General features: G+C 36.9%; 1 protein-coding gene across 1 annotated transcript in view; it reads left to right on the forward strand.

Moving 5' to 3' along the window:
• The window catches only part of THEMIS (thymocyte selection associated), a 167267-nt gene that overhangs the window by 60898 nt on the left and 80561 nt on the right, over positions 1-25808 (forward strand). Inside the window, exon 4 of the mRNA XM_059941616.1 lies at positions 23385-24433. Coding sequence (XP_059797599.1) covers positions 23385-24433 — 1049 coding nt within the window. The remainder of the gene's footprint in view (positions 1-23384; positions 24434-25808) is intronic.

Consider the following 25808-nt stretch of genomic DNA (forward strand, 5'->3'; position numbering starts at 1 on the left):
AGTACTAGTTTTTAATGTTACTAATGGGAAAATTTAGGCTTTATAAAAAAGAAATGTAGCACAAAGTGTTTAAATGGAATATTTGTTCCTGGAAACTCTTGGTCACAGGCCAACCCCCTCTAACTCTTACCCTACACTTAATGATTTTTTAAAAACTAAATCTCTTTGGAAAAGAGGTATAAATAACCATCCAAGACCTCTAACTACTGGTTTCATATAAGTCATAGCAAAATATGTTTGTGCCTTTAACAGGAAGATAAAATTCATATTTGTGTAACAAATGGAATGCATAATATTTGCAAATGAAAAATGGAGCCAGCCGTTTAAAGCGGCTTCAAAAAAATCTTGATTTTAAAACTTTTTAATGGAGTTATGTTTTGGTGTATTGATTGATAAGTAGTTCTTTACTAGTGGAAATTTTAAGAGTTGGAAAGTTGCGTTTTGCTTTAGGAGAAAAACTTAGTGCCATTCAAATTTGGGAAAAAGTTTCTGCTCAAGTATATGACGTAATTCATTTATAAACAGAGGGCTGAAATCACACGAGCAGAATGGTGATATCAGAAAGGCAGTATCTGAATATTGTATAATAGGTGACAAATGAATAGAAGAAAAAAATACATTGATCTTTTAGTATTCTGAGGCTTTGTCTTTCTCTCATGTATTTTCAAAAATAATTTCCATTTTAATCAAAGTCAGACTTAAGTGTCAAATAGTAGTAAAAAGACAAAGTTACCAACAAACCTTGTGCCCTTGACCATTCCCAAATTTCCCCCACATTCTGCTACTCTGAGGTAACTCCTTTAAATATTTTGCTCCTGCTTTCTTGTATTTCCATTCACATTTCCAATAATATACGGATATTGCTATTTTTCAAGTGATCAGTTTTAGACAGTAACTACTGACTTCCATGTGTGGTGATGAAGATTTAATTATAGGTCTTATATTCCTACTTCCTCTTCCCTTTCCCCATTCTCTCAGTATATGATAAGTTATGGTTAAGCATTTGCAGTTTCATTATTGTGACAGTTCATTGCTGAATCAAGTGGTAGATAATGACCATAATTCCATTTCTGTATAACTTTATTTTTCTGTAATAATGACCTTACTATTTCATTTCTTAGTGTTCTTCAATCCTCTCCTAAGTCTTGAAGTATTTTCCAACATCTTTGTAAAAGAAAACAAAAAAAGCCATTCATTGCAATTTTCCAGAGCCCAAACTGTCAGGAGATCTACCTCTTCTGTTATTTTTTTTATCCTGAAGTATTCCTCCTGGAACCCTCCAACCTCATGCTCCAGTCTGTATTTGTGGCTCTCTAGAACTAATACATAGGTGCTTGTCTTAGCTTGGGATACTATTATAAAAATACCATAAACTGGGTGGCTTATAAGCAACAGAAATTTATTTCTTACAGTTCTAGAGCTGGAAGTCTGAGATTAGGGTGCCAGCACTGTGGAATTCTGGTGAGGAAACTCTTCCAGGTTGCAGATTGTGGACTTACAGTATCCTTATCCTTACAGTATCCTTACACAGAGAGCAGAGAGGGGAAGCAAAGCCTCTGGTGACTTTTATAAGGGCTCTGATCTCATTGATGAGGGCTCCATCCTCATGACCTCATCTAATTCTAATCACCTCCCAAAGATGCCACCTCCTGACCCCCTCACATTATGAAGTTGAGTTTCAACATATGAATATTAGGGGACACAAACATTTAGTCCATTACAGTGTTGTCCTGGGACTTCGATTTAACACCATCCTGGTGGTTACTCTTTGACTTGCTTCTGTGTTTACTAGCAATTTCTGGACTCAACTTATTGTTTCCAATATTGCCTTTGAGAGATTATCCATGGTATTCAGAAGTTTCACAGTAATGTGCTTTGTGGTAGGTCTGTTCTTTCATTGTGAGGAAAGTTTTCAGGTTGGAAATTTCTAGGATAAATTCTTTGATAATTGCCTTTCAACTGTTTTTTCTCTTCTCTCCTTCTGTAACTTCTAATCTCATGTTGAAGCTCCCATACTAATGTAGAACTATTTTCTTTATTTTATGTCTCCTTGTCTTTGGTTTACCTTCAGGGAAAATTTCTTAACTACATTTCCAACTGTTTTAATGAATTTTTAATTTCAGCTATCATATTTTTAATTTCTAAGAGTTATTTCTTATATCATTTTTTAACTGTTAACATGTTCTTGTTTTAAGGACTCAGTATCTTATCTCTCTGAGAATATACTACTATTTCTTAAAGTTTTCTACTGTTCCTTGCATTTTATCTGCCTCTTTTGGCCTTTTTTAAAGTTTTAGTCTGTCATTCTTGTTAAATGTTTTCCTCAAATTCTTGGTGATTATTTCCCGTTTGTTCATATTTACATGTTAGACACATTTTTAAATTTAATTTACAAGTGAGGCACTATTGATATACAAGCTCTTTGTTTTATGAATTTTAGGTTTCATTTTGTTGGCTTTTTCACTGGAGAATTCCCCAAATTCAGATCCTGTGAGTCTTTCCTCCAGGACTTGTTCAATTTCATCTGAAAAGAATCTTCTTGATACCTCCTGGGGGTTATGAAACTATTGTAACTGAGTGGGGAAGTTGCTGAGGCTTTCACTATTCCCCCATAGATTTAGACTTCCCTTCTTTGCTTTCAGTTCCATGCTTTTCCCCTGCTCACCTATGTCTACTTTCCAGATTCTATGACCCTGTCTGTACTCTTTCCTGCAGAGAGAGAGGTGGGAGGGGTTGTCACCTGTCTTCCCCAAATTAAAGCTGAAGACCTGGGTTTAACCACGCTTCAAACATTCACATAATCCCCTTGTTTTGTCCTCTACCTTCTCCTCCACCTTCAGAGGGGCTTTATGCCTCCAATTCGAAAACCTTTTGGGAGTTGTGTGGGGCAAAAAAGGCTGGCTTTTCACTGGACTCGAACTCCTTAGGCACATAGGCTTTCCTTTTTCTATTCTACCGAATCGTTGACCATTCTTCCATCTGAGTTCAATCTTTATCTAGTTTAAGGATTGCAGACATCTTTTAGATTCATTGACACTTTTTCTTTTTTCTTTCTTTTTCTCCTTTTTACCCTATGGCAAATTTGAGGGAAGAAAGAGTTGAAAAGCAACATATTTCACCCATAAACCTCACTACTTACTTAAATTGGTCCTAGGCCAGAGTTTTTCCTGGACCTAGTATAACCCTGAAAGGACTGGTTGCTAATATTACTAAGTGATAAGTGTAATTTATAAACTTAATCTTTTTAACACAACATAATTTTTAGTAATTTATGGAAGTATCTGAGTCAATCTCAATGCTTGAGATAAAGTAAATGTTCATTATTCAATAAATTAAATACATGAATGAATGAATGAAGCAACTAAAATAATTGCTTCTGTCTATATATGTTGTACAGTACAAAGTTCCTATTTAGGTTTCAATAAGGTTTTCTCACCCACCATATCCAGATTTGATTTGTTACAATGACATATTTATGAACTTAATAGCTAAGGAGAATGAATATTCACTTTATGGCACCAAAGTTGATATCACTTATACTTATATAACAGGTTCAATTTTTATTAGTGATGTTTTTCCTAATGTTTCCATGAAAGTACTGTGACATAACATGATCTTTAGAACCCGTGGATGCTCTAGCCAGCTTCCATTTCACTTTCTTCCTTTAGGCAGAAATCTTACTGCTAATAAAAACATCAAACAGCAAGCAAAGTACAGTTTTTACTATATATGTGTGTATATATATGTATATACATATATTTATTTATTTATTTATTTATTTATTCTTAAACTACCAATAATTAACGTTTGCTCATTCAGGGTTCTCCAGAGAAAAAGTATATAATGTTATATAAATTGATATTATATATTATATATAATTGTATTATATTATCTATACATGATTATATATGAATTAGTTATTTAATTAATTTTAAGGCCTTGGCTAATGTAATTATGGGGGCTAATAAGTTCTACATCTATAGGACAGGCTGACAAGCTGGAAACTCAGGCAGAAGTTTATGCTGCAGTCTTGAGGCAGAGTTTCTTCTTCTCTGGGAAACTTCTGTTTTTGCTCTTTAGACCTTCAGCTGATTGGATGAGGCTTATCCACATATTGAGGGTAACATCCTTTACTTAAAGTCAAGTTATTTGGATGGTAACCACGTCTACAAAATACCGTCACAGCAACACCTAGATCAGTGTTTGATTAAATAGCTGGCTACAACAGGCCAGTCAAGTTGACACATCAATGAAGAAAACATGTTAATTGTATCATTCAGTATAAGAAAACGGCTCTTCACTTTTCTTAGCTTTTATAAACTGAATGAAAATGTAAAAGACAGAGTAGTGTTACAAATAAAGCCATATCAAATGCAAGATTGCTCAAGGAAAGTCCTGATGATTTTTTTTTCTGCTACAAATGTTGGAGAGTGATCCAAAAGGAACTTTATCTAATTATAAATACAAACAGAAGTAGAACCAGAGGAGGACCACCCAACAAAATGGAAATTCACTGTATAGCTTCTCTTAAGTTGAAATGAAACTGAATAAATGGAAAAAAATTAATTCACAGAATATTTGTAAAGAAAATTGAGACCAAATAGATGAACTATAAAGCAAATTTTAATTTAAAAGTCTAGAATGAGGCAAGTTCAGAAATTATTAGTGCATCGAATAATCATTGTATAATGAAGAGTATGATGCGATGCAAAGATGTAAACAAAACAATTCACAGAATAAATGAGAGCTGGAGACAAAATTTATGAAAGCACTTTAGAGAAAAATAACTATAGTCTTGGAAAGTAAATTAAAAAATCAAACTTAGAAAGTGAAAATTTGCAAAAAATACATGAATTGTTTAATAATAATAATAATATAGGAGAAACTAGAAATTGAGAAAAACTGCAGGCTAGAATTTACAAAATTTGTTAAGAAAAAAATATGTAGAAAAATCCATCTTGCTTCAAGACTTGAATAAGATTGTCTCAGTAGATTTCCTACCATGTACTGCTAATTCAGGCCTAATTGCAAAGGATAGGTCCTTGAATGCTGAGTTGAGATAAAGAGTATTCCAGAATTGAGTATTAGCTGTTCAAGGAAGCATGCATTGCCTAACATTAACCAAACTTAAATGTATACCTTTGTTTCCTCTTTAAAGATAATTTTTAGTGGGGTCCCCCAAATTCACACTTGGCTAAAAGAGTTGTTGCAGTGGGAAATGCAGAAAAGCATCACATTATGATTAACATTAGCCCTAACTGTACAGGGACTTTCCCTGAAAGAATAGGCAGAAAGACAATGTTTAATGAAATGACTCAGAAGCAGAGAGAAGAAACTAATGCTACCTTTTTAGAGAAGATGGAATGGAAATTTTTTTCACAAGAGCTCCCTTTGGAAAACCAGAAAACGTACCCAAGCCAGAACAATTCATGTTTACCCAGGAAGAAAATTTGGGAAGTGTAAACTAAGGTTGCATGAGTATATATTGTTTTTACTTTAGATTAGTTTGAAACTGAAAAACTTGTAATAAACACCATCAGGAATGTCTCTCATGCTCCGAGTTGCTGTCTTCTTATCTCTTTATCAGTTTGAAGTCAAGATAACTTTTTTGGGAAATTTTCTAATTTAGCTCATTTTCTATAACCATTTTCATTTCTGGTGGTGGGAGGGAGGGTTACTTGTAAGATAAAAATGCTTGTTTAAAAATGTGTAATACACACACACACACACACACACACACTGGATATACCAAAATGTAAGCAGTGGTAGTCTAAAGCTGATAAAGATTGTAGTGTTTTATCTCCCCTCTTATTTTTAAAAAATATTTTTATAAGAGCATGTAACTTCTTGTTTATAAGAAAACCAAAACAAAAAATGTTGATTTATCTTTCTTTTGGACACATACTTAGATATAATGAAATTTGTCATAAAAATTAGTTAAGCCTATTTCAGTTTGAAAACTTAAGCATGTCATTTCCAAATTCTAGGTAACTTTTTTTTTTTAATTTTTGAAAAATTTATTTTATTTATTTTTTTATACAGCAGGTCCTTATTAGTCATCAGTTTTATACACATCAGTGTATACATGTCAACCCCAATCGCCCAATTCATCACCCCCACCCCCACCCCCCCACCGCTTTTCCACCTTGGGGTCCATTCATTTGTTCTCTACATCTGTTTCTCAATTTCTGCCCTGCAGACCGGTTCATCTGTACCATTTTTCTAGGTTCCACATATATGTGTTAATATACGATATTTGTTTTTCTCTTTCTGACTTACTTCACTCTGTATGACAGTCTCTAGATCCATCCACGTCTAAACAAATGACCCAATTTCATTCCTTTTTATGGCTGAGTAATATTCCATTGTATATATGTACCACAACTTCTTTATCCATTCGTCTGTTGATGGGCATTTAGGTTGCTTCCATGACCTGGCTATTGTAAAGAGTGCTGCAATGAACATTGGGGTGCATGTGTCTTTTTGAATTATGGTTTTCTCAGGGTATATGCCCAGTAGTGGGATTGCTGGATCATATAGTAATTCTATTTTTAGTTTTTTAAGGAACCTCCATACTGTTCTCCCTAGTGGCTGTATCAATTTACATTCCCACCAGCAGTGCAAGAGGGTTCCCTTTTCTCCACACCCTCTCCAGCATTTGTTGTTTGTAGATTTTCTGATGATACCCATTAGAAATGGTGTGAGGTGATACCTCATTGTAGTTTTGATTTGCATTTCTCTAATAATTAGTGATGTTGAGCATCTTTTCATGTGCTTCGTGGCCATCTGTATGTCTTTGGAGAAATGTCTATTTAGGTCTTCTGCCCATTTTTGGATTGGGTTGTGTTTTTTTTAATATTGAGCTGCATGAGCTATTTATATATTTTGGAGATTAATCCTTTGTCCGTTGATTCGTTTGCAAATATTTTCTCCCATTCTGAGGGTTGTCTTTTCATCTTGTTTATGGTTTCCTTTGCTGTGCAAAAGCTTTTAAGTTTCATTAGGCCCCATTTGTTTATTTTTGTTTTTATTTCCATTACTCTAGGAGGCGGATCAAAGAAGATCTTGCTGTGATTTATGTCAAAGAGTGTGTTTCCTATGTTTTCCTCTAAGAGTTTTATAGTGTCCGGGCTTACATTTAGGTCTCTAATCCATTTTGAGTTTATTTTTGTGTATGGTGTTAGGGAGTGTTCTAATTTCATTCTTTTACATGTAGCTGTCCAGTTTTCCCAGCACCGCTTATTGAAGAGACTGTCTTTTCTCCGTTGTATATCCTTGCCTCCTTTGTCATAGATTAGTTGACCATAGGTGCGTGGGTTTATCTCTGGGCTTTCTATCTTGTTCCATTGATCTGTCTTTCTGTTTTTGTGCCAGTACCATGTTGTCTTGATTACTGTAGCTTTGTAGTATAGTGTGAAGTCAGGGAGACTGATTCCTCCAGCTCCATTTTTTTCCCTCAAGACTGCTTTGGCTATTCGGGGTCTTTTGTGTCTCCATACAGATTTTAAGATTTTTTGTTCAAGTTCTGTAAAAAATGCCATTGGTAATTTGATAGGGATTGCATTGAATCTGTAGATTGCTTTGGGTAGTATAGTCATTTTCACAATATTGATTCTTCCAATCCAAGAACATGGTATATCTCTCCATCTGTTGGTATCATCTTTAATTTCTTTCATCAGTGTCTTATAGTTTTCTGAGTACAGGTCTTTTACCTCCTTAAGTAGGTTTATTCCTAGGTATTTTATTCTTTTTGTTGCAATGGTAAATGGGAGTGTTTCCTTAATTTCTCTTTCAGATTTTTCATCATTAGTATATAGGAATGCAAGAGATTTCTGTGCATTAATTTTGTATCCTGCAACTTTACCATATTCATTAATTAGCTCTAGCAGTTTTCTGGTGGCAGTTTTAGGATTCTCTATGTATAGTATCATGTCATCTGCAAACAGTGACAGTTTTACTTCTTCTTTTCCAATTTGTATTCCTTTTATTTCTTTTACTTCTCTGATTGCCATGGCTAGGACTTCCAAAACTATGTTGAATAATAGTGGTGAGAGTGGACATCCTTGTCTTTTTCCTGATCTGAGTGGAAATGCTTTCAGTTTTTCACCACTGAGAGTGATGTTTGCTGTGGGTTTGTCGTATATGGCCTTCATTATGTTGAGTAGGTTCCCTCTATGCCCACTTTCTGGAGAGTTTTTATCATACATGGGTGTTGAATTTTGTCAAAAGCTTTTTCTGCATCTATTGAGATGATCATATGGCTTTTGTACTTCAATTTGTTAATATGGTTTATCACATTGATTGATTTGCGTATATTGAAGAATCATTGCATCCCTGGGATAAATCCCACTTGATCATGGTGTATGATCCTTTTAATGTGTTGTTGGATTCTGTTTGCTAGTATTTTGTTGAGGATTTTTGCATCTATATTCATCAGTGATATTGGTCTGTAATTTTCTTTTTTTGTAGTACCTTTGTCTGGTTTTGGTATCAGGGTGATGGTGGCTTCATAGAATGAGTTTGGGAGTGTTCCTTCCTCTGCAATTTTTTGGAAGAGTTTGAGAAGGACAAGTGTTAGCTCTTCTCTGTTTGATAGAATTCACCTGTGAAGCCATCTGGTCCTGGACTTTTGTTTGTTGGAAGATTTTTAATCACAGTTTCAATTTCATTACTTGTGATTGGTCTGTTCATATTTTCTATTTCTTCCTGGTTCAGTCTTGGAAGGTTAAACCTTTCTAAAAATTTGTCCATTTCTTCCAGGTTGTCCATTTTATTGGCATAGGGTTGCTTGTAGTAGTCTCTTAGGATGCTTTGTATTTTTGTGGTGTCTGTTGTAACTTCTCCTTTTTCCTTTCTAATTTTATTGATTTGAGTCCTCTCCCTCTTTTTCTTGCTGAGTCTGGCTAATGGTTTATCAATTTTGTTTATCTTCTCAAAGAACCAGCTTTTAGTTTTATTGATCTTTGCTATTGTTTTCTTTGTTTCTATTTCATTTATTTCTGCTCTGATCTTTATGATTTCTTTCCTTCTACGAACTTTGGGTTTTGTTTGTTCTTCTTTCTCTAGTTCCTTTAGGTGTAAGGTTAGATTGTTTATTTGAGATTTTTCTTGTTTCTTGAGGTAGGCTTGTCTAGCTATTAACTTCCCTCTTAGAACTGCTTTTGCTGCTTCCCATAGGTTTTGGATCGTCGTGTTTTCATTGTCATGGAAGGTTGCCTATCTCCACTTCATTTAGTTGTTTTTCTGGGGTTTTATCTTGTTCCTTCATCTGGTACATAACCCTCTGCCTTTTCATCTTGTCTATCTTTCTGTGAATGTGTTTTTTTTTCCACAGGCTGCAGGATTGTAGTTCTTCTTGCTTCTGCTATCTGCCCTCTGGTGGATGAGCCTATCTTAGAGGCTTGTGCAAGTTTCCTGATGGGAGGGACTGGTCTTCTCATTCAATCTTAACAATAAACCTGCCAGTGTTGGAGGGTCTCCTGCAGAGGTGGGGGCAGCTGTGGCTCACCCTGGGGACAAGGACACTGGCAGCAGAAATTCTGGGAAGTACTCCTTGGTGTGAGCCCTCCTGGAGTCCACCATTCACCCCACCAATGGGCCTCAGGGCAAACAACCTCTAGGTAACTTTTTAAAAATGTTTTTATTTTAACTTTTGGCTATGGAGAACTTAAAACATGCAAGAGTAAAGAGAATAGTATAAGGAATAAGAAGGGTTTTGTTTTAATGTATTATCTAACATAACAGTAAAATATATAAAGTTTGAAGTTGATGCAAAAACAATTAAGTACAGTGAGTTGTCAGTACACTGGTTATCTATGGGCTTCACGGCAGTTAGTAGAGAAAGGTAAATGCTCTGAATCCAGCTTCTCTTCCCATTGTGCTGTCAAATTAATCTGCCAAAATCTATTTAATTTGGTCGTTATTAATCTCAAATATTCCAGGGGCAGATCCATCTTCAGACATAGTCTTACTTTCAGTGGGTCTCCTTTCAGTGGGTCCCGACTCCCTGCTCTAGTTTAAAATCCTGAGGCTGAATTACATGTTAATCACTGACTATATCCTATTTAGTCTGCTTCCTTATCTATGACTATAGTTTTCTTACCACCTATGATATTCTTTCTGCTATCCTATCTTGGCTTGTAGTATCTCCCCATCCTTAAAGACTCATGTTGTAGCCACCTCGTTCCTAATACCTATCTTTATCCCCATCCCAAAACTAGATGTGTTATTTATTCAACTTTTTCTGCCTACTATGGTTTTAATTGAGCCTTTTACATGATTCCATTTTCTTTCTTCCTCAGCATATCAATTATACTTTAAAAATATTTTTAGTCATTGCCTTAGAGTTTGCAATATGCATATATAATCCAAGTCCAACTTTCAACTAACACTATACAACTTCATGGCTAGGGCAGGTACCTTATAACAGAGTATTCCCAATTACTCTCTTTTGTCTCTTGTAACACTGCTGTCATTCATTTCATTATCCATGAGCTATAATCATCCAATATATTGCTGCTATTATTATTTTGAACAAACTGTTATCTGTTACATCAATTAAAAATAAGAAAAATAAAACATTTTATTTTGCCTTCATTTATTCCTTCTCTAATATTCTTCTTTCTTTATGTAGATCTGAGTTTCTGACATGTTTTCTTCTCTGTGAAGAACTTCTTTTATATTCCTTGCAAGGTAGGTCTACTGTTGACATATTCCCTCACTTTTGTTTGTCTGAGAAAGTCTTTATTTCTCTTTCACTTTTGTAGGGGAGGTAAAATTTTACGTTTACCCTCTTAGGGTTTTTTTGGCTGGGCCAGACAATTAAACTGACCTTAGACAGATGAAGAGGAGAAAAGCATACAAATTTGCATAAGTTTGACATGGAAGCCCTCATAAGAAAATGAAGACCCAAAGAAATGGTGAAACCTGCATGCTTTTAAATTGGGTTGAGCAACTGAGCTATTGTGGAAAAGTAAACTATGAAGTGAGGCCTAAGAGGATACAAATTATTTTAACAAGGTCTGTTTGTACAGAATTCTCTTGGCTTTGACTCCCTGTTAGAAGAGTGTTTTCTTTCTCCTGGTACTGAGGGCATCTTTAACATGAGAGTTTTTAGCTCCTGTTTTCAGGGAGAAAGGGGAGATTAGAATGTTCTTTTTGAATCTGCTGTTTTTCAAGTGCACTTAGCTCAAAATAACCCTTAAACCAAAGTGATATATTTTGGGATGGCATATTCTGCCACCCTTGACTTTTGAAGGATAATTTTGTCACATATAGAATTCTAGGTTGGTAATTTTTTCTCTTTCAACACTTTAAATATGCCATTTACTCTTTCTGCTTTCATGGTTTCTGAAGAGAAGTCCAGTGTAATTATTATCCTCCTTCCTCCACAGGCAAGGTGGGTTTTTTCTTCTGGCTTCTTCAAGTTTTCTCTCTTCTTTGATTTTCTGCAGTTTGAATATGATATGCCTAGGTGTTGACTTTTTGTATTTATCCTGCTTTTTGTTCTCTAAACTTCATTAATTTTGGAGAATTCTCAGCCATTATTACTTCATTATTGCTTCTGTTCCTTTCTCTCCTTTTTTCCTTCTGGAATTCCTATGTGTGTACGTTACAACCTTTGTAATTGTCCCACAGGTCTTGGAAATTCTGTGTTGTTGTTTTTCATTCTTTTGCTTTTCAGTTTGGGACGTTTCTATTGATCTATCTTCAAGCTCACTGATTCTTTCCTTAGCCATGTATAGCCTATTGATGAACACGTCAAAGTTATTCTTTAATTATTTTCCTGTGTTTTTAATTTCTAACATTTCCTTGTAGTTCTTTCCTAGAGTTTCCATCCCTCTGCTTACCTTAGCTATCTTTTCTTGCATTTTCTTCCATTAGAGCCCTTAATATATTAATCATATTTTAAGTTGCCAGTCTGATAATTCCAAAATCTCTTGCATATCTGAGTCTGGTTTTGATGCTTGCTTTGTCTCTTCAGACTATGCTGTTTGCCTTTTAACATACCTTGTAATTTTTTGTTGAAAGCTAGGCATGATGTATAGGGTAAAAGAAACTGAGGTAAATAGGCCTTTAGTGTGAGGTTTTAGGCTAGGAGTTAGGCTGTGTTCACTGTTTACTGTACCTGTAGGTGTCAGAAGCTAAAATTTTACATAATGTCCTTGTTTATTGTTTTCCCTGTTGTCTTTCCCTAGAGACCCCTTCTTAAATAGGATCATAAGTGCCATTCTTTCCATTGTAATCTCCTGTTATTATATAGAAGTCTTCTTGATATGGTTGGTGAGGTGTAGGGGAAGGGAAGCATGCTATAATCCTGTAATTATGTCTTAGTCTTTTACTGACCCTGCTTCTCAGCTTTTCTCCCCACATCTCCTTAGTGAGACAGAATGTCTGTCGGGGGCTGGAGTTGGGTAATTCCTTTCCCCCACATCAGTTATTAGACTGGTAAAACCCAAGTTGGTTAGGCTGTGGTAAAATAGTTTTCCTTCACTCAGGCCTTTTTTAAGGAGAAGTGAGTGATCTGAGTGTATTTCAAAATGGTTACTTTTCCCATCACCCTGCCTAAAGCATGAGGGGAATTTTCTCAGATCTTCACTCTGAGAACCTGGTGGGGCTCCTGGATGTAAACTCAGGAAACTGTGGGGGGATCCTGCTAAGCCTGGCCCTCCAGAAGTTTTATCTCTCAAGCTTGTCCATGCTTAGTCTCCAGCGGTTAGTCAGTTACTCTTAAAGTGTTCTTACCTTCGCTGGCTCCATCAGTGGTTTCTGCCCCCTATAAGCTGTATCTTTCTGTATTCACCCATCTTTCTAGTTTCGGGGGTGACAGTTTTTCCTGTGACTTCAATTATCTGATGGATCTAAGAAGAGTTGTTGATTTTCACTGCATGTGATGTTTCCCTGTATTGAATATTCTTTTAAAGGGTATGCATCATGACAATTTTATACCCTAAAATGTCTAGATTATTATTTTGTAGAAATTGAACAATAAAACTATTTATTGTATTGAATAAATCATTGAGTAAGATAAACTACAACCTAAAGCAACAAGTTTTAAATGAAATATACAATACCTTCTATGATGTATAGCTGGAGTTTTAGCAGTAGAAACTTTTCTCCCCCCAGTGAAATTTTACTTGGAACTCCACTTGCTTACTAGATCACAACTTTTACAGCTCAACCAAGAACATTGTTCTGGCAGTTGTTTTTCATTCATTCAATTCATTTATTGAGTATCTACTATGTGCTAGGGACCATGCTAGACACTAGGATATGTTGGTGAACAAAACAATCAAAGACTCCTATCCCTGTGGAGCATAAGTTCCATTTTGGGGAAACAAACAATAAATAATGATGATAATAAATAAGCAAACTATATGGAATGATTGAAGGTAAAGGATGACATTGAAAATAGAGAAACAGAGAAGGGCAAAGGACAGAGATAGTTGCATTTTTAAATAGAGCACTGTCTTAGTCCATTTTGTGGCTATAAAAAAATGCCATAGACTGGATGGCTTATAAACAACAGAAATTTATTTCTACAGTTCTGGAGATTGGGAAGTCCAAGATCAAGGTGCTGGCAGATTTGGTGTCTGGTGAAGGTCTACTTCCTAGTTCATAGGTGGCTGTTTTCTCGTTGTGTCCTCACATGTCAGAAGGGCAAGGGAGCTCTCTGGGGTCTCTTTTATAAGGGCAGTAATCTCATTACCTAATTACCTCCCAAAGGTCCCACCTCCAAATACCATCACATTGAGGATTAGGTTTTAACAAATGAATTTGGGGGAGGGGAACAAAAATTCAGACTATGGGAAGCACATTTTGGGGAAGTCTCATGGAGGAGATGACATTTAAGCAGACATGAAGAAGAAGAGGTGTTGGCCATAAATATATCGGGCTGAAGGATGTGGCAGGCAGAGGAAACAGGCTTTTTGAAAACCTGATTAACAACAAGGAGGTCATGGAGGGAGCAGTAAATTAGAATGAGGCAACCCAGTGGCAGATGAGATCAACGTGGTACCTAGGACCTCGGTTAAGTGCTTTGACTTTTACTGAAGTGAAAAGGACTGCCACTGTGGGGCAATGAACAGGAGAAAGATATGATCAATTTAACATTTAAAAAGACTGTCTGGCTTCCCTACAAAGATTTGACTGTAAGAAGACTGTTTAGGAAGCCACTGCAATAAACCAGGCAAGAAATAATGTAGCTTAGATCAGAGTGGTTCTGAGGTAATGGATGTTGAGTGTTAGGAAAAAAGACAGAGAAGCTAAGGTGTCTCAGATTTCTGCACCAAACAAGGAGAATGAGCAACAGATAGATTAGGTTTGGGTTGGGAAGATCAGAATTTCAGTTTAAGCATGTTAATTTTGAGACATCTATTAGATAGCCAAGTGGAGATCTTAAATAGATATTTAGAGTGCAGGAGAATTATTTGGCTAGAGATACATGTTGGGGAATCATCAGCATACAGATGGTACTTAAAAACATGAGACTGTGTAAGATCATGTGGGTGTGAGTGTGGACAGAGAAAGGAGGAGAACCAAGAAACATTAAAAGGTGTGTGTGGGGGGGGGAGAGTGGGTGGTATGTAGAGGAGAAGAAACCAGGAAGAAAGTTGAGAAGAATTATAAGAAGGAAATAAGTGAGGTGACTCTAGCAAAGAGTCGAATCTACTCTGTCAAATGCTGCTGATATATCAAGTAGGATGAGATAGGCTAGCACATCTTCAGTGAATTTGGTACAGAAGTATTGAAGATAGGTCAGGAATTGGGTACATAAAAATTTAACAGAAGTTAGATAGCCTGGCCCGGAGGCTTTCTCTGGCAATAAAGTTGTCCTAAGTTATTAAGACAATTCTTTCCCCACCGTACCCATTGTGCCCAAATACAGACTGGGATCTAGCTTGCATTAGGGTCCCTATGGTCAATTTAAAGCCCTCAGAAAGTCATTAATGGCATCTATTCTACCAGTGTCAAGTTGTTCCCTCAACTTGAGAAATGACCTGAGTCTATGAACCCATCTAGTCCTAGCTCTACAATTCTTAAACACAGCTCATTTTGTTTTTTTTTTTAAATGTGGGAAGGTTTTAATCCACAGTACTTTTGCATATATTCTGCCGTTGGCCAGCTAATATATTTTCTACATATATGACAAAGATACTGATTTCCAGATTGCTTTTGGTAACTCTAGCATTTGCTTTCTTTTTTTTTTCACACACACACACACACACACACTGTATTTTATTTTTACAAGAGATAAATAGACTGACACCAAGCATTGTACATGGATGACCACAACAAAAGCAACAATGATTGCAATTAACAAACATGAAACACACTCATACTATGTCATAATATTGACATTCAGTCCAGTAATCCTCCACTGTAACAGCTCCTTTACTTTGCAGTGAAAATTGATTTCTATATTCTTTGCCTCTGAGTCCTTGTGGGATTTTTTTTTTTAATTCAAACAGAAAGTCACAAAAATTATACTCATCCTCATCAGTTCACTCAGTCCCATGTAATTAATTTTTTTTTATCTTGATCTTTTGTTAGCACATTTATGAGTGCATCAGTTTTTCATTAGAGTTCTGAAAATGCTTATTCATTCAGTTCAGCAGTACAGTCAGTTACCAGAAACCTGTACTTGTCAGAGTCTTTTCTATGAATTTCTTGAAGATGAAACCCTTTTATAGGAACATATTTGCAAAAGCATCAGAGTACACCCAGAACTGTCTGTAAATGACAAAAGACTTAAAAATGACCACGGTTAAAGATTTGATGAAAGTTCATAATAATGCAGTTGACAAGAAAATTAGTTATTTCTGAGATATACATTTTAAAGTAATAACTAGGATTATGACTTATGACATTATACCAGAACATATAAGATTTTTAGAAATTTCATGTAATGTCTGAAACATTTATATTAACATATTTCCATACAAATAACCCAATGAAAGTTTAGTATTAGTTGTTTTTTTTTTTTTATACTGCAGGTTCTTATTAGTCATCAATTTTATACACATCACTGTATACATGTCAATCCCAATCGCCCAATTCAGCACACCACCATCCCCACCCCACCGCAGTTTTCCCCCCTTGGTGTCCAGATGTCTGTTCTCTACATCTGTGTCTCAACTTCTGCCCTGCAAACTGGCTCATCTGTACCATTTTTCTAGGTTCCACATACATGCATTAATATATGATATTTGTTTTTCTCTTTCTGACTTACTTCACTCTGTATGACAGTCTCTAGATCCATCCACGTCTCAACAAATGACTCAATTTCGTTCCTTTTTATGGCTGAGTAATATTCCATTGTATATATGTACCACAACTTCTTTATCCATTCGTCTGTTGATGGGCATTTAGGTTGCTTCCATGACCGGGCTATTGTAAATAGTGCTGCAATGAACATTGGGGTGCATGTGTCTTTTTGAATTTTGGTTTTCTCTGGGTATATGCCCAGTAGTGGGATTGCTGGATCATATGGTAGTTCTATTTTTAGTTTTTTAAGGAACCTCCATATTGTTCTCCATAGTGGCTATATCAATTTGCATTCCCACCAACAGTGCAAGAGGGTTCCCTTTTCTCCACACCCTCTCCAGGATTTGTTGTTTGTAGATTTTCTGATGATGCCCATTCTAACTGGTGTGAGGTGATACCTCATTGTAGTTTTGATTTGCATTTCTCTAATAATTAGTGATGTTGAGCATCTTTTCATGTGCTTCATGGCCGTCTGTATGTCTTCTTTGGAGAAATGTCTATTTAGGTCTTCTGCCCATTTTGGGATTGGGGTGTTTGTTTCTTTAATATTGAGCTGAATGAGCTGTTTATATATTTTGGAGATTAATCCTTTGTCCGTTGATTCGTTTGCAAATATTTTCTCCCATTCTGAGGGTTGTCTTTTCATCTTGTTTATGGTTTCCTTTGCTGTGCAAAAGCTTTGAAGTTTCATTAGGTCCCATTTGTTTATTTTTGTTTTTATTTCCATTACTCTAGGAGGCGGATCAAAAAAGATCTTGCTGTGATTTATGTCAAAGAGTGTTCTTCCTATGTTTTCCTCTAAGAGTTTTATAGTGTCCGGTCTTACATTTAGGTCTCTAATCCATTTTGAGTTTATTTTTGTGTATGGTGTTAGGGAGTGTTCTAATTTCATTCTTTTACATGTAGCTGTCCAGTTTTCCCAGCACCACTTATTGAAGAGACTGTCTTTTCTCCATGGTGTATCTTTGCCTCCTTTGTCATAGATTAGCTGACCATAGGTGCCTGGGTTTATCTCTGGGCTCTCTATCTTGTTCCATTGATCTATGTTTCTGTTTTTGTGCCAGTACCATATTGTCTTGATTACTGTAGCTTTGTAGTGTAGTGTGAAGTCAGAGAGTCTGATTCCTCCAGTTCCGTTTTTTTCCCTCAAGACTGCTTTGGCTATTCGGGGTCTTTTGTGTCTCCATACAGATTTTAAGATTTTTTGTTCAAGTTCTGTAAAAAATGCCATTGGTAATTTGATAGGGATTGCATTGAATCTGTAGATTGCTTTGGGTAGTATAGTCATTTTCACAATGTTGATTCTTCCAATCCAAGAACATGGTATATCTCTCCATCTGTTGGTATCATCTTTAATTTCTTTCATCAGTGTCTTATAGTTTTCTGAGTACAGGTCTTTTACCTCCTTAGGTAGGTTTATTCCTAGGTATTTTATTCTTTTTGTTGCAGTGGTAAATGGGAGGGTTTCCATAATTTCTCTTTCAGATTTTTCATCATTAGTGTATAGGAATGCAAGAGATTTCTGTGCATTATTTTGTATCCTGCAACTTTACCATATTCATTAATTAGCTCTAGCAGTTTTCTGGTGGCAGTTTTAGGACTCTCTATGTATAGTATCATGTCATCTTCAAACAGTGACAGTATTACTTCTTCTTTTCCAATTTGTATTCCTTTTATTTCTTTTTCTTCTCTGATTGCCGTGGCTAGGACTTCCAAAACTATGTTGAATAATAGTGGTGAGAGTGGACATCCTTGTCTCGTTCCTGATCTTAGAGGAAATGCTTTCAGCTTTTCACCATTGAGAATGATGTTTGCTGTGGGTTTGTCATACATGGCCTTTATTATGTTGAGGTAGGTTCCCTCTATGCCCACTTTCTGGAGAGTTTTTATCATACATGGGTGTTGACCTTTGTCAAAAGCTTTTTCTGCATCTATTGAGATGATCATATGGTTTTTCTTCTTCAATTTGTTAATATGGTGTATCACATTGATTGATTTGTGTATATTGAAGAATCCTTGCATCCCTGAGATAAATCCCACTTGATCGTGGTGTATGATCCTTTTAATGTGTTGTTGGATTCTGTTTGCTAGTATTTTGTTGAGGATTTTTGCATCTATATTCATCAGTGATATTGGTCTGTAATTTTCTGTTTTTGTAGTGTCTTTGTCTGGTTTTGGTATCAGGGTGATGGTGACCTCATAGAATGAGTTTGGGAGTGTTCCTTCCTCTTCAATTTTTTGGAAGAGTTTGAGAAAGATAGGTGTTAGCTCTTCTCTAAATGTTTGATAAAATTCATCTGTGAAGCCGTCTGGTCCTGAACTTTTGTTTGTTGGAAGATTTTTAATCACAGTTTCAATTTCATTACTTGTGATTGGTCTGTTCATATTTTCTGTTTCTTCCTGGTTCAGTCTTGGAAGGTTATACCTTTCTAAGAATTTGTCCATTTCTTCCAGGTTGTCCATTTTATTGGCATAAAGTTGCTTGTAGTAGTCTCTTAGGATGCTTTGTATTTCTGCGGTGTCTGTTGTAACTTCTCCTTTTTCATTTCTGATTTTATTGATTTGAGTCCTCTCCCTCTTTTTCTTGATGAGTCTGGCTAATGGCTTATCAATTTTGTTTATCTTCTCAAAGAACCAGCTTTTAGTTTTATTGATCTTTGCTATTGTTTTCTTTGTTTTTGTTTCATTTATTTCCGCTCTGATCTTTATGATTTCTTTCCTTCTGCTAGCTTTGGGTTTTGTTTGTTCTTCTTTCTCTAGTTTCTTTAGGTGTAAGTTTAGATTGTTTACTTGAGATTTTTCTTGTTTCTTGAGGTAGGCTTGTATAGCTATAAACTTCCCTCTTAGAACTGCTTTTGCTGCTTCCCATAGGTTTTGGGTCGTCGTGTTTTCATTGTCATTTGTCTCTAGGTATTTTTTGATTTCCTCTTTGATTTCTTCAGTGATCTCTTGATTATTTAGTAACGTATTGTTTAGCCTCCATGTGTTTGTGTTTTTTACGTTTTATTCCCTGTAATTCATTTCTAATCTCATAGCGTTGTGGTCAGAAAAGACGCTTGATATGATTTCAATTTTCTTAAATTTATTGAGGCTTGATTTGTGACCCAAGATGTGATCTATCCTGGAGAATGTTCCGTGCGCACTTGAGAAGAACGTGTAATCTGCTGTTTTTGGATGGAATGTCCTATAAATATCAATTAAAGATATCTGGTCTATTGTGTCATTTAAAGCTTCTGTTTCCTTATTTATTTTCATTTTGGATGATCTGTCCATTGGTGTAAGTGAAGTGTTAAAGTCCCCCACTATTATTGTGTTACTGTCAATTTCCTCTTTTATAGCTGTTAGCAGTTGTCTTATGTATTGAGGTGCTCCTATGTTGGGTGCATATATATTTATAATTGTTATATCTTCTTCTTGGATTGATCCCTTGATCATTATGTAGTGTCCTTCCTTGTCTCTTGTAACATTCTTTATTTTAAAGTCTATTTTATCTGATATGAGTATAGCTACTCCAGCTTTCTTTTGATTTCCATTTGCATGGAATATCTTTTTCCATCCCCTCACTTTCAGTCTGTATGTGTCCCTAGGTCTAAAGTGGGTCTCTTGTAGACAGCATATATATGGGTCTTGTTTTTGTATCCATTCAGCAAGCCTGTGTCTTTTGGTTGGAGCATTTAATCCATTCATGTTTAAGGTAGTTATCGATATGTATGTTCCTATGACCATTTTCTTAATTGTTTTGGGTTTGTTTTGGTAGGTCCTTTTCTTCTCTTGTGTTTCCCACTTAGAGAAGTTCCTTTAGCATTTGTTGTAGAGCTTGTTTGGTGGCGCTGAATTCTCTTAGCTTTTGCTTGTCTGTAAAGCTTTTGATTTCTCCATCAAATCTAAATGAGATCCTTGCCGGGTAGAGTAATCTTGGTTGTAGGTTCTTCCCATTCATCACTTTAAGTATATCATGCCACTCCCTTCTGGCTTGTAGAGTTTCTGCTGAGAAATCAGCTGTTAACCTTATGGGAGTTCCCTTGTATGTTATTTGTCGTTTTTCCCTTGCTGCTTTCAATAATTTTTCTTTGTCTTTAATTTTTGCCACTTTGATTACTATGTGTCTCGACGTGTTTCTCCTTGGGTTTATCCTGTATGGGACTCTCTGCGCTTCCTGGACTTGGGTGGCTATTTCCTTTCCCATGTTAGGGAAGTTTTCGACTATAATCTCTTCAAATATGTTCTCTGGTCCTTTCTCTCTCTCTTCTCCTTCTGGGACCCCTATAATGTGAATGTTGTTGCGTTTAATGTTGTCCCAGAGGTCTCTTAGGCTGTCTTCGTTTCTTTTCATTCTTTTTTCTTTAGTCTGTTCCCCAGCAGTGAATTCCACCATTCTGTCTTCCAGGTCACTTATCCGTTCTTCTGCCTCAGTTATTCTGCTATTGATTCCTTCTAGTGTAGTTTTCATTTCAGTTATTGTATTGGTCATCTCTGTTTGTTTGTTCTTTAATTCTTCTAGGTCTTTGTTAATCATTTCTTGCATCTTCTCAATCTTTGCCTCCATTCTTATTCCGAGGTCCTGGATCATCTTCACTATCATTATTCTGAATTCTTTTTCTGGAAGGTTGCCTATCTCCACTTCATTTAGTTGTTTTTCTGGGGTTTTTTCTTGTTCCTTCATCTGGTATATAGCCCTCTGCCTTTTCATCTTGTCTATCTTTCTGTAAATGTGGTTTTTGTTCCACAGCCTGCAGGATTGTAGTTTTTCTTGTTTCTGCTGTTTGCCCTCTGGTGGTTGAGGCTACCTAAGAGGCTTGATGGGAGGCTCTGGTGGTGGGTAGAACTGACTGTTGCTGTGGCAGTCAGAGCTCTGTAAAACTTTAATCCACTTGACTGTTGATGGGTGAGGCTGGGTTCCCTCCCTGTTGGTTGTTTTGCCTGAGGCAAGCCAACACTGGAGCCTACCTGGGCTCTTTGGTGGGGCTAATGACAGACTCTGGGAGGGCTCACGCCAAGGAATACTTCCCAGAACCTCTGCTGCTAGTGTCCTTCTCCCCACGGTGAAACAGAGCCAGCCCCCGCCTCTGCAGGAGACCCTCCAACACTAGCAGGTAGGTCTGGTTCAGTCTCCCCCAAGGTCACTGCTCCTTCCCCCGGGTCCCGATGCGCACACTATTCCGTGTGCGCCCTCCAAGAGTGGGGTCTCTGTTTCCCCCAGTCCTGTCGAAGTCCTGCAATCAATTCCCACTAGGCTTCAAAGTCTGATTCTCTATGAATTCCTCCTCCCGTTGCTGGACCCCCAGGTTGGGAAGCCTGACGTGGGGCTCAGAACCTTCACTCCAGTGGGTGGACTTCTGTGGTATAAGTGTTCACCAGTCTGTGAGTCACCCACCCAGCAGTTATGGGAGTTGATTTTACTCTGATTGTGCCCCTCCTACCATCTCACTGTGGCTTCTCCTCTGGCCTTGGACGTGGAGTATCCTCCTTGGTGAAGTCCAGTGTCTTCCTGTCGATGATTGTCCAGCAGCCAGTTGTGATTCTGTTGCTCTCGCAAGAGGGAGTGAGAGCACATCCTTCTACTCCGCCATCTTGGTTAATCTCTCCACACAGTTCATTTTGATTCAAATAAGTGTGATTTTAAAGTTTCTAAAATTACCTTGGGGTTCAGGGAAACCTGTGGCAACAATCTCAAAGGTTTGGGTTTGCTAAACTTTATAAAATGAACTGGTAAAGGTTTTTTTTAGTGTTCCCCCCACCCCGTTCTTTTTTTAATGGAGAATCTTTACAATTTTTATTGAACTTCAGCCTATAGGCAACCATCGGTTTTTTTCTTTTCTCTATTTTATGTTCAAGAAAATAAAGTAATGCAATTTCATACTGTGTTTTTAGGAACTCTGTTACACAGCATGTGCAAGTAATATGACACAAATTATAGTTTTCAGAGGCTGCATAAACAGTAATATAAAATGTAATAATATAGGTAATGTTTTATAAGAGAAACATTCTGTCTTCTAAATCTTCCAAATTATTAATTTTCAAAAGCATACAGGGAAGAAAGAATATTGACAGACGGGTGGCTAGATATACTGGGAAACAATGGTAGATTGTGAAAAGGCTATAAAACATTAAGTGTTAGGAAATTGTCAAGAAAATATAAACCATTATAAAATCCTGTTGATATTAACATATAACTTTATTTTTTTAATGTGAGACCATTTATAAGGATACTATGTGGGACAGTATATGGAGAGCAGAGGATTTCAGGACAATATTTTAAGTGTCTCTGTAGTCTCAAAGAAAGACTTCTGAGACAGTGGACTCTTGGAAAGAATACAGAGATTCATTAGTCCCCAGGGACACATTAGGCAAAGAATACGTTAGTAAGCACTCTACCAGCAAATCTAGTGTTCCTGAGTGGCTCCTTTGACTGTAACCCATCCTATGCCACTTCTTTTCTAACTAGATGTTAATATAGCACCAGCAGAGAAAGAAATAGTTTTCACATTGGAAAAAGACTGCGTTTTGGTATCCATTTCCATATATTAATCTTGAGTACTTTATATCCCAAGATTTTGCAATACGGTTATATCCCACAGGATAGAATTTGTATATAGAATGTGTCTTGGGCCTTATGCAGGAAGAGTCTTACTTGGAGTACCCAAACTTTCTTCTAGGATAATTTTACGTAAATATCTGGACCTCAAAAGCATGACCTAAAATGATATAATAAATTTTCTGGGAAAACACACACATATACGTTTAAACACGTGCACATATATTCATGTATGTTATGTGTGATAAAACTACAAAGAAAAACAAGGAATGGTTAACACCAAAATCAGGAGAATGATTACTCTTAGGTTGCAGTGAGGAGGATGTGATTTTGGTGAGGTTTGCAGGGCTCCAAGATACTGATTAATGTCTACTTCTAAAACTAGGCAGATTTATGGGTATTGTTTTTATTTACCATCTATTTCATTTTTAAATTTAAAAAAGGAAAGTCATACATAAGAAATGTTATATCATGAGCATCTGAGATTTTTTTTTAATGAAATTTATTTATGGTACCCCTGGAGTGATTTTAATACTACTTCAGAGCAACATTTTGATACACAAAATGTCTTTTTGTTTTCCAGTTAGAAAGGATATAGTCCGTATCCTCCCCAGTTTAGATGTTGAAGTCAAAGACATTACAGACAGTTATGATTCCAACTGGTTTCTTCAGCTGTTATCTACACAAGATCTTTTTGAAATGACCAGTAAAGAGTTCCCCATAGTGGCTGAAGTTATAGAAGCGCCCCAAGGAAACCAGCTACCCAGAAACGTTTTACAACCTGGGAAAACCATTGTGATCCACAAAAAGTGCCAGGCATCAAGGATCTTAGCTTCAGAAATTAGAAGCAATTTTCCTAAGAGACACTTCTTGATCCCCCCTAGCTATAAAGGCAAATTCAAGCGGCGACCTCGGGAGTTCCCAACCCCCTATGATCTTGAGATAGCAAAGAGTGAAAAGGAGCCTCTCCACGTGGTGGCCACCAAAGCCTTTCATTCCCCCCATGACGAGCTGTCATCTGTATCTGCCGGGGACCAGTTTCTAGTGCATCACTCACAGACGACGGAAGTCCTCTGTGAAGGGATCAAAAAAGTGGTGAACGTTCTGGCTTGTGAAAAAATCCTCAAAAAATCCTATGAGGCAGCACTGCTCCCTTTGTACATGGAAGGAGGTTTTGTAGAGGTGATTCATGATAAGAAGCAGTACCAGATTTCTGAGCTCTGTGCACAGTTCCACTTGCCCTTCAATGTGAAGGTTTCTGTGAGAGATCTTTTCACTGAAGAAGACATTTTGGCTGCTACACCAGGACTACGGTTGGAGGAAGCTATCACAGACTCTTATCTACTCATAAGTGACTTTGCCAACCCCAAGGAGTGCTGGGAAATTCCTGCTGGCCGCGTGAATATGACTGTTCAGTTAGTTAATAATTTGTCTGGGGATCCAGGATCATTTCTAGTCAGGACTCTGGTCGAAGAGATCCCTGAAGAACAGTATTATATGATGCGGAGATATGAAAACTCTTTCTCGTACCCCCCACCTCGCCCTCCCAAACATCCCTCCGTGGAGGAAACAAAGTTAAACCTGCTCAGCTTAGAAGAAGAAAAGACAGTGGGTCTGCCCAAGTCTCCCAAGGTAAGGCTATGATTTTGCAGTTTTTCCTCTTGAGTGTTTTTCTGGGGGCAAGTTATTTCAAGTCTCTTCTGAGTCTGGTTTTTGCTTACTTTTCTTCCTCTCATGCCATATTTGAAATGAGCCTTTCTGGTGCACAGTAGATGATTGAACATCAACAGAGCCTAAGCTGTTACAGCGTTTTGTATTTTGATGCTTAACCAGTAGATGTGACAAGAAGTTTAGGAATTAGAACTAGCAGGGATGACACATGATTACAAACTGCTGTTTCAGTGTGTTTTGGTAATTAGGAATGGTTTATAAGGTGCCTCAGAAGCAAACCTCTTTTATTTTGGAAGTGCTGTTCATGTTTTTCTAGGTGGAGTTGTTTTAATACTTCATCCAGGAAATGAGCACACAATCAACTCCCTTCTTCTGGGGGCGGGGGTACCAGTAGCATGCATCTATAGCACATGTCTTCATTTTGTTTTATGTGTGGAAAGATGTAAAAATATCTTGGCAGAACTGTGTGAGAACATGGGCATCTGCCCACATTCTGCCTGTCTGAGAATTGTCATCTTTAACAGTTATATTGAAAAACAAAATCAATAAAATTGCAGGCAGTATGAGATCATTACAGAATCCACAACTCCATAACCACTCTAAAGATGGGAGGGGAGGGGTTTCAGCTTCATTTCTGCTTAAAGTTTTTGCCTCTTAAAAACTGCCTGCTGAGTGCCTGGAAAGCACTTGCCCTTACACCACGGAGCTTAAGTCGTTTATCTGGCAGGCAGTGGTTCTCTGGTGTGTGGAAATAGTGCATTCTGCTCTGGCAGATGTTGTGCTAGCAGCTTGGGGAAACAAAGCAATTAGTAAAACAAAGAGAGATGCTGTGTTTACTCTCTATACTCAGGAATGATAGCAGCCTCAGGCTTCAAGGATGTGGGTATGGAAATACATTTAATTCTACATTTCAAAGATTGCATTCTGATTGTATGCTGGGGAAATCCAGTAAACATCTTCAAACTCATCCTCAGGAAAAGATAAAACCAGCAGAAATTTCCTTTCCAGAAAAATCAATTTTGAAACTAAACTAAACAACTCTTTCCAAATAATGTTGATTAACAGGCTGCTATTAATGTGGAGAGGGCCTGGCTTCTCCTGTTGAATATATTTTTATTACTGAATTGAATGATGTGAGAGATGGAATGCTGTTGTCATTTTTAGTGGGAAGCAGAATAATGTCCCATCCCCCTACCCCCATCCTCTCACCCCCACCCAAGGTGTCTATACCTAAGTCTCCAGAACTGTGAATATGCTACATTGGTTAGTAAAAGAGACTTTGCACATGTACTTAAAATTAAGGACCTTGAGATGAGATAATCCTGGATTATTCAGG

Source organism: Balaenoptera ricei, chromosome 12, assembly GCF_028023285.1.
Source record: "Balaenoptera ricei isolate mBalRic1 chromosome 12, mBalRic1.hap2, whole genome shotgun sequence".
In the NCBI taxonomy this organism is placed as follows: Eukaryota; Metazoa; Chordata; class Mammalia; order Artiodactyla; family Balaenopteridae; genus Balaenoptera; species Balaenoptera ricei.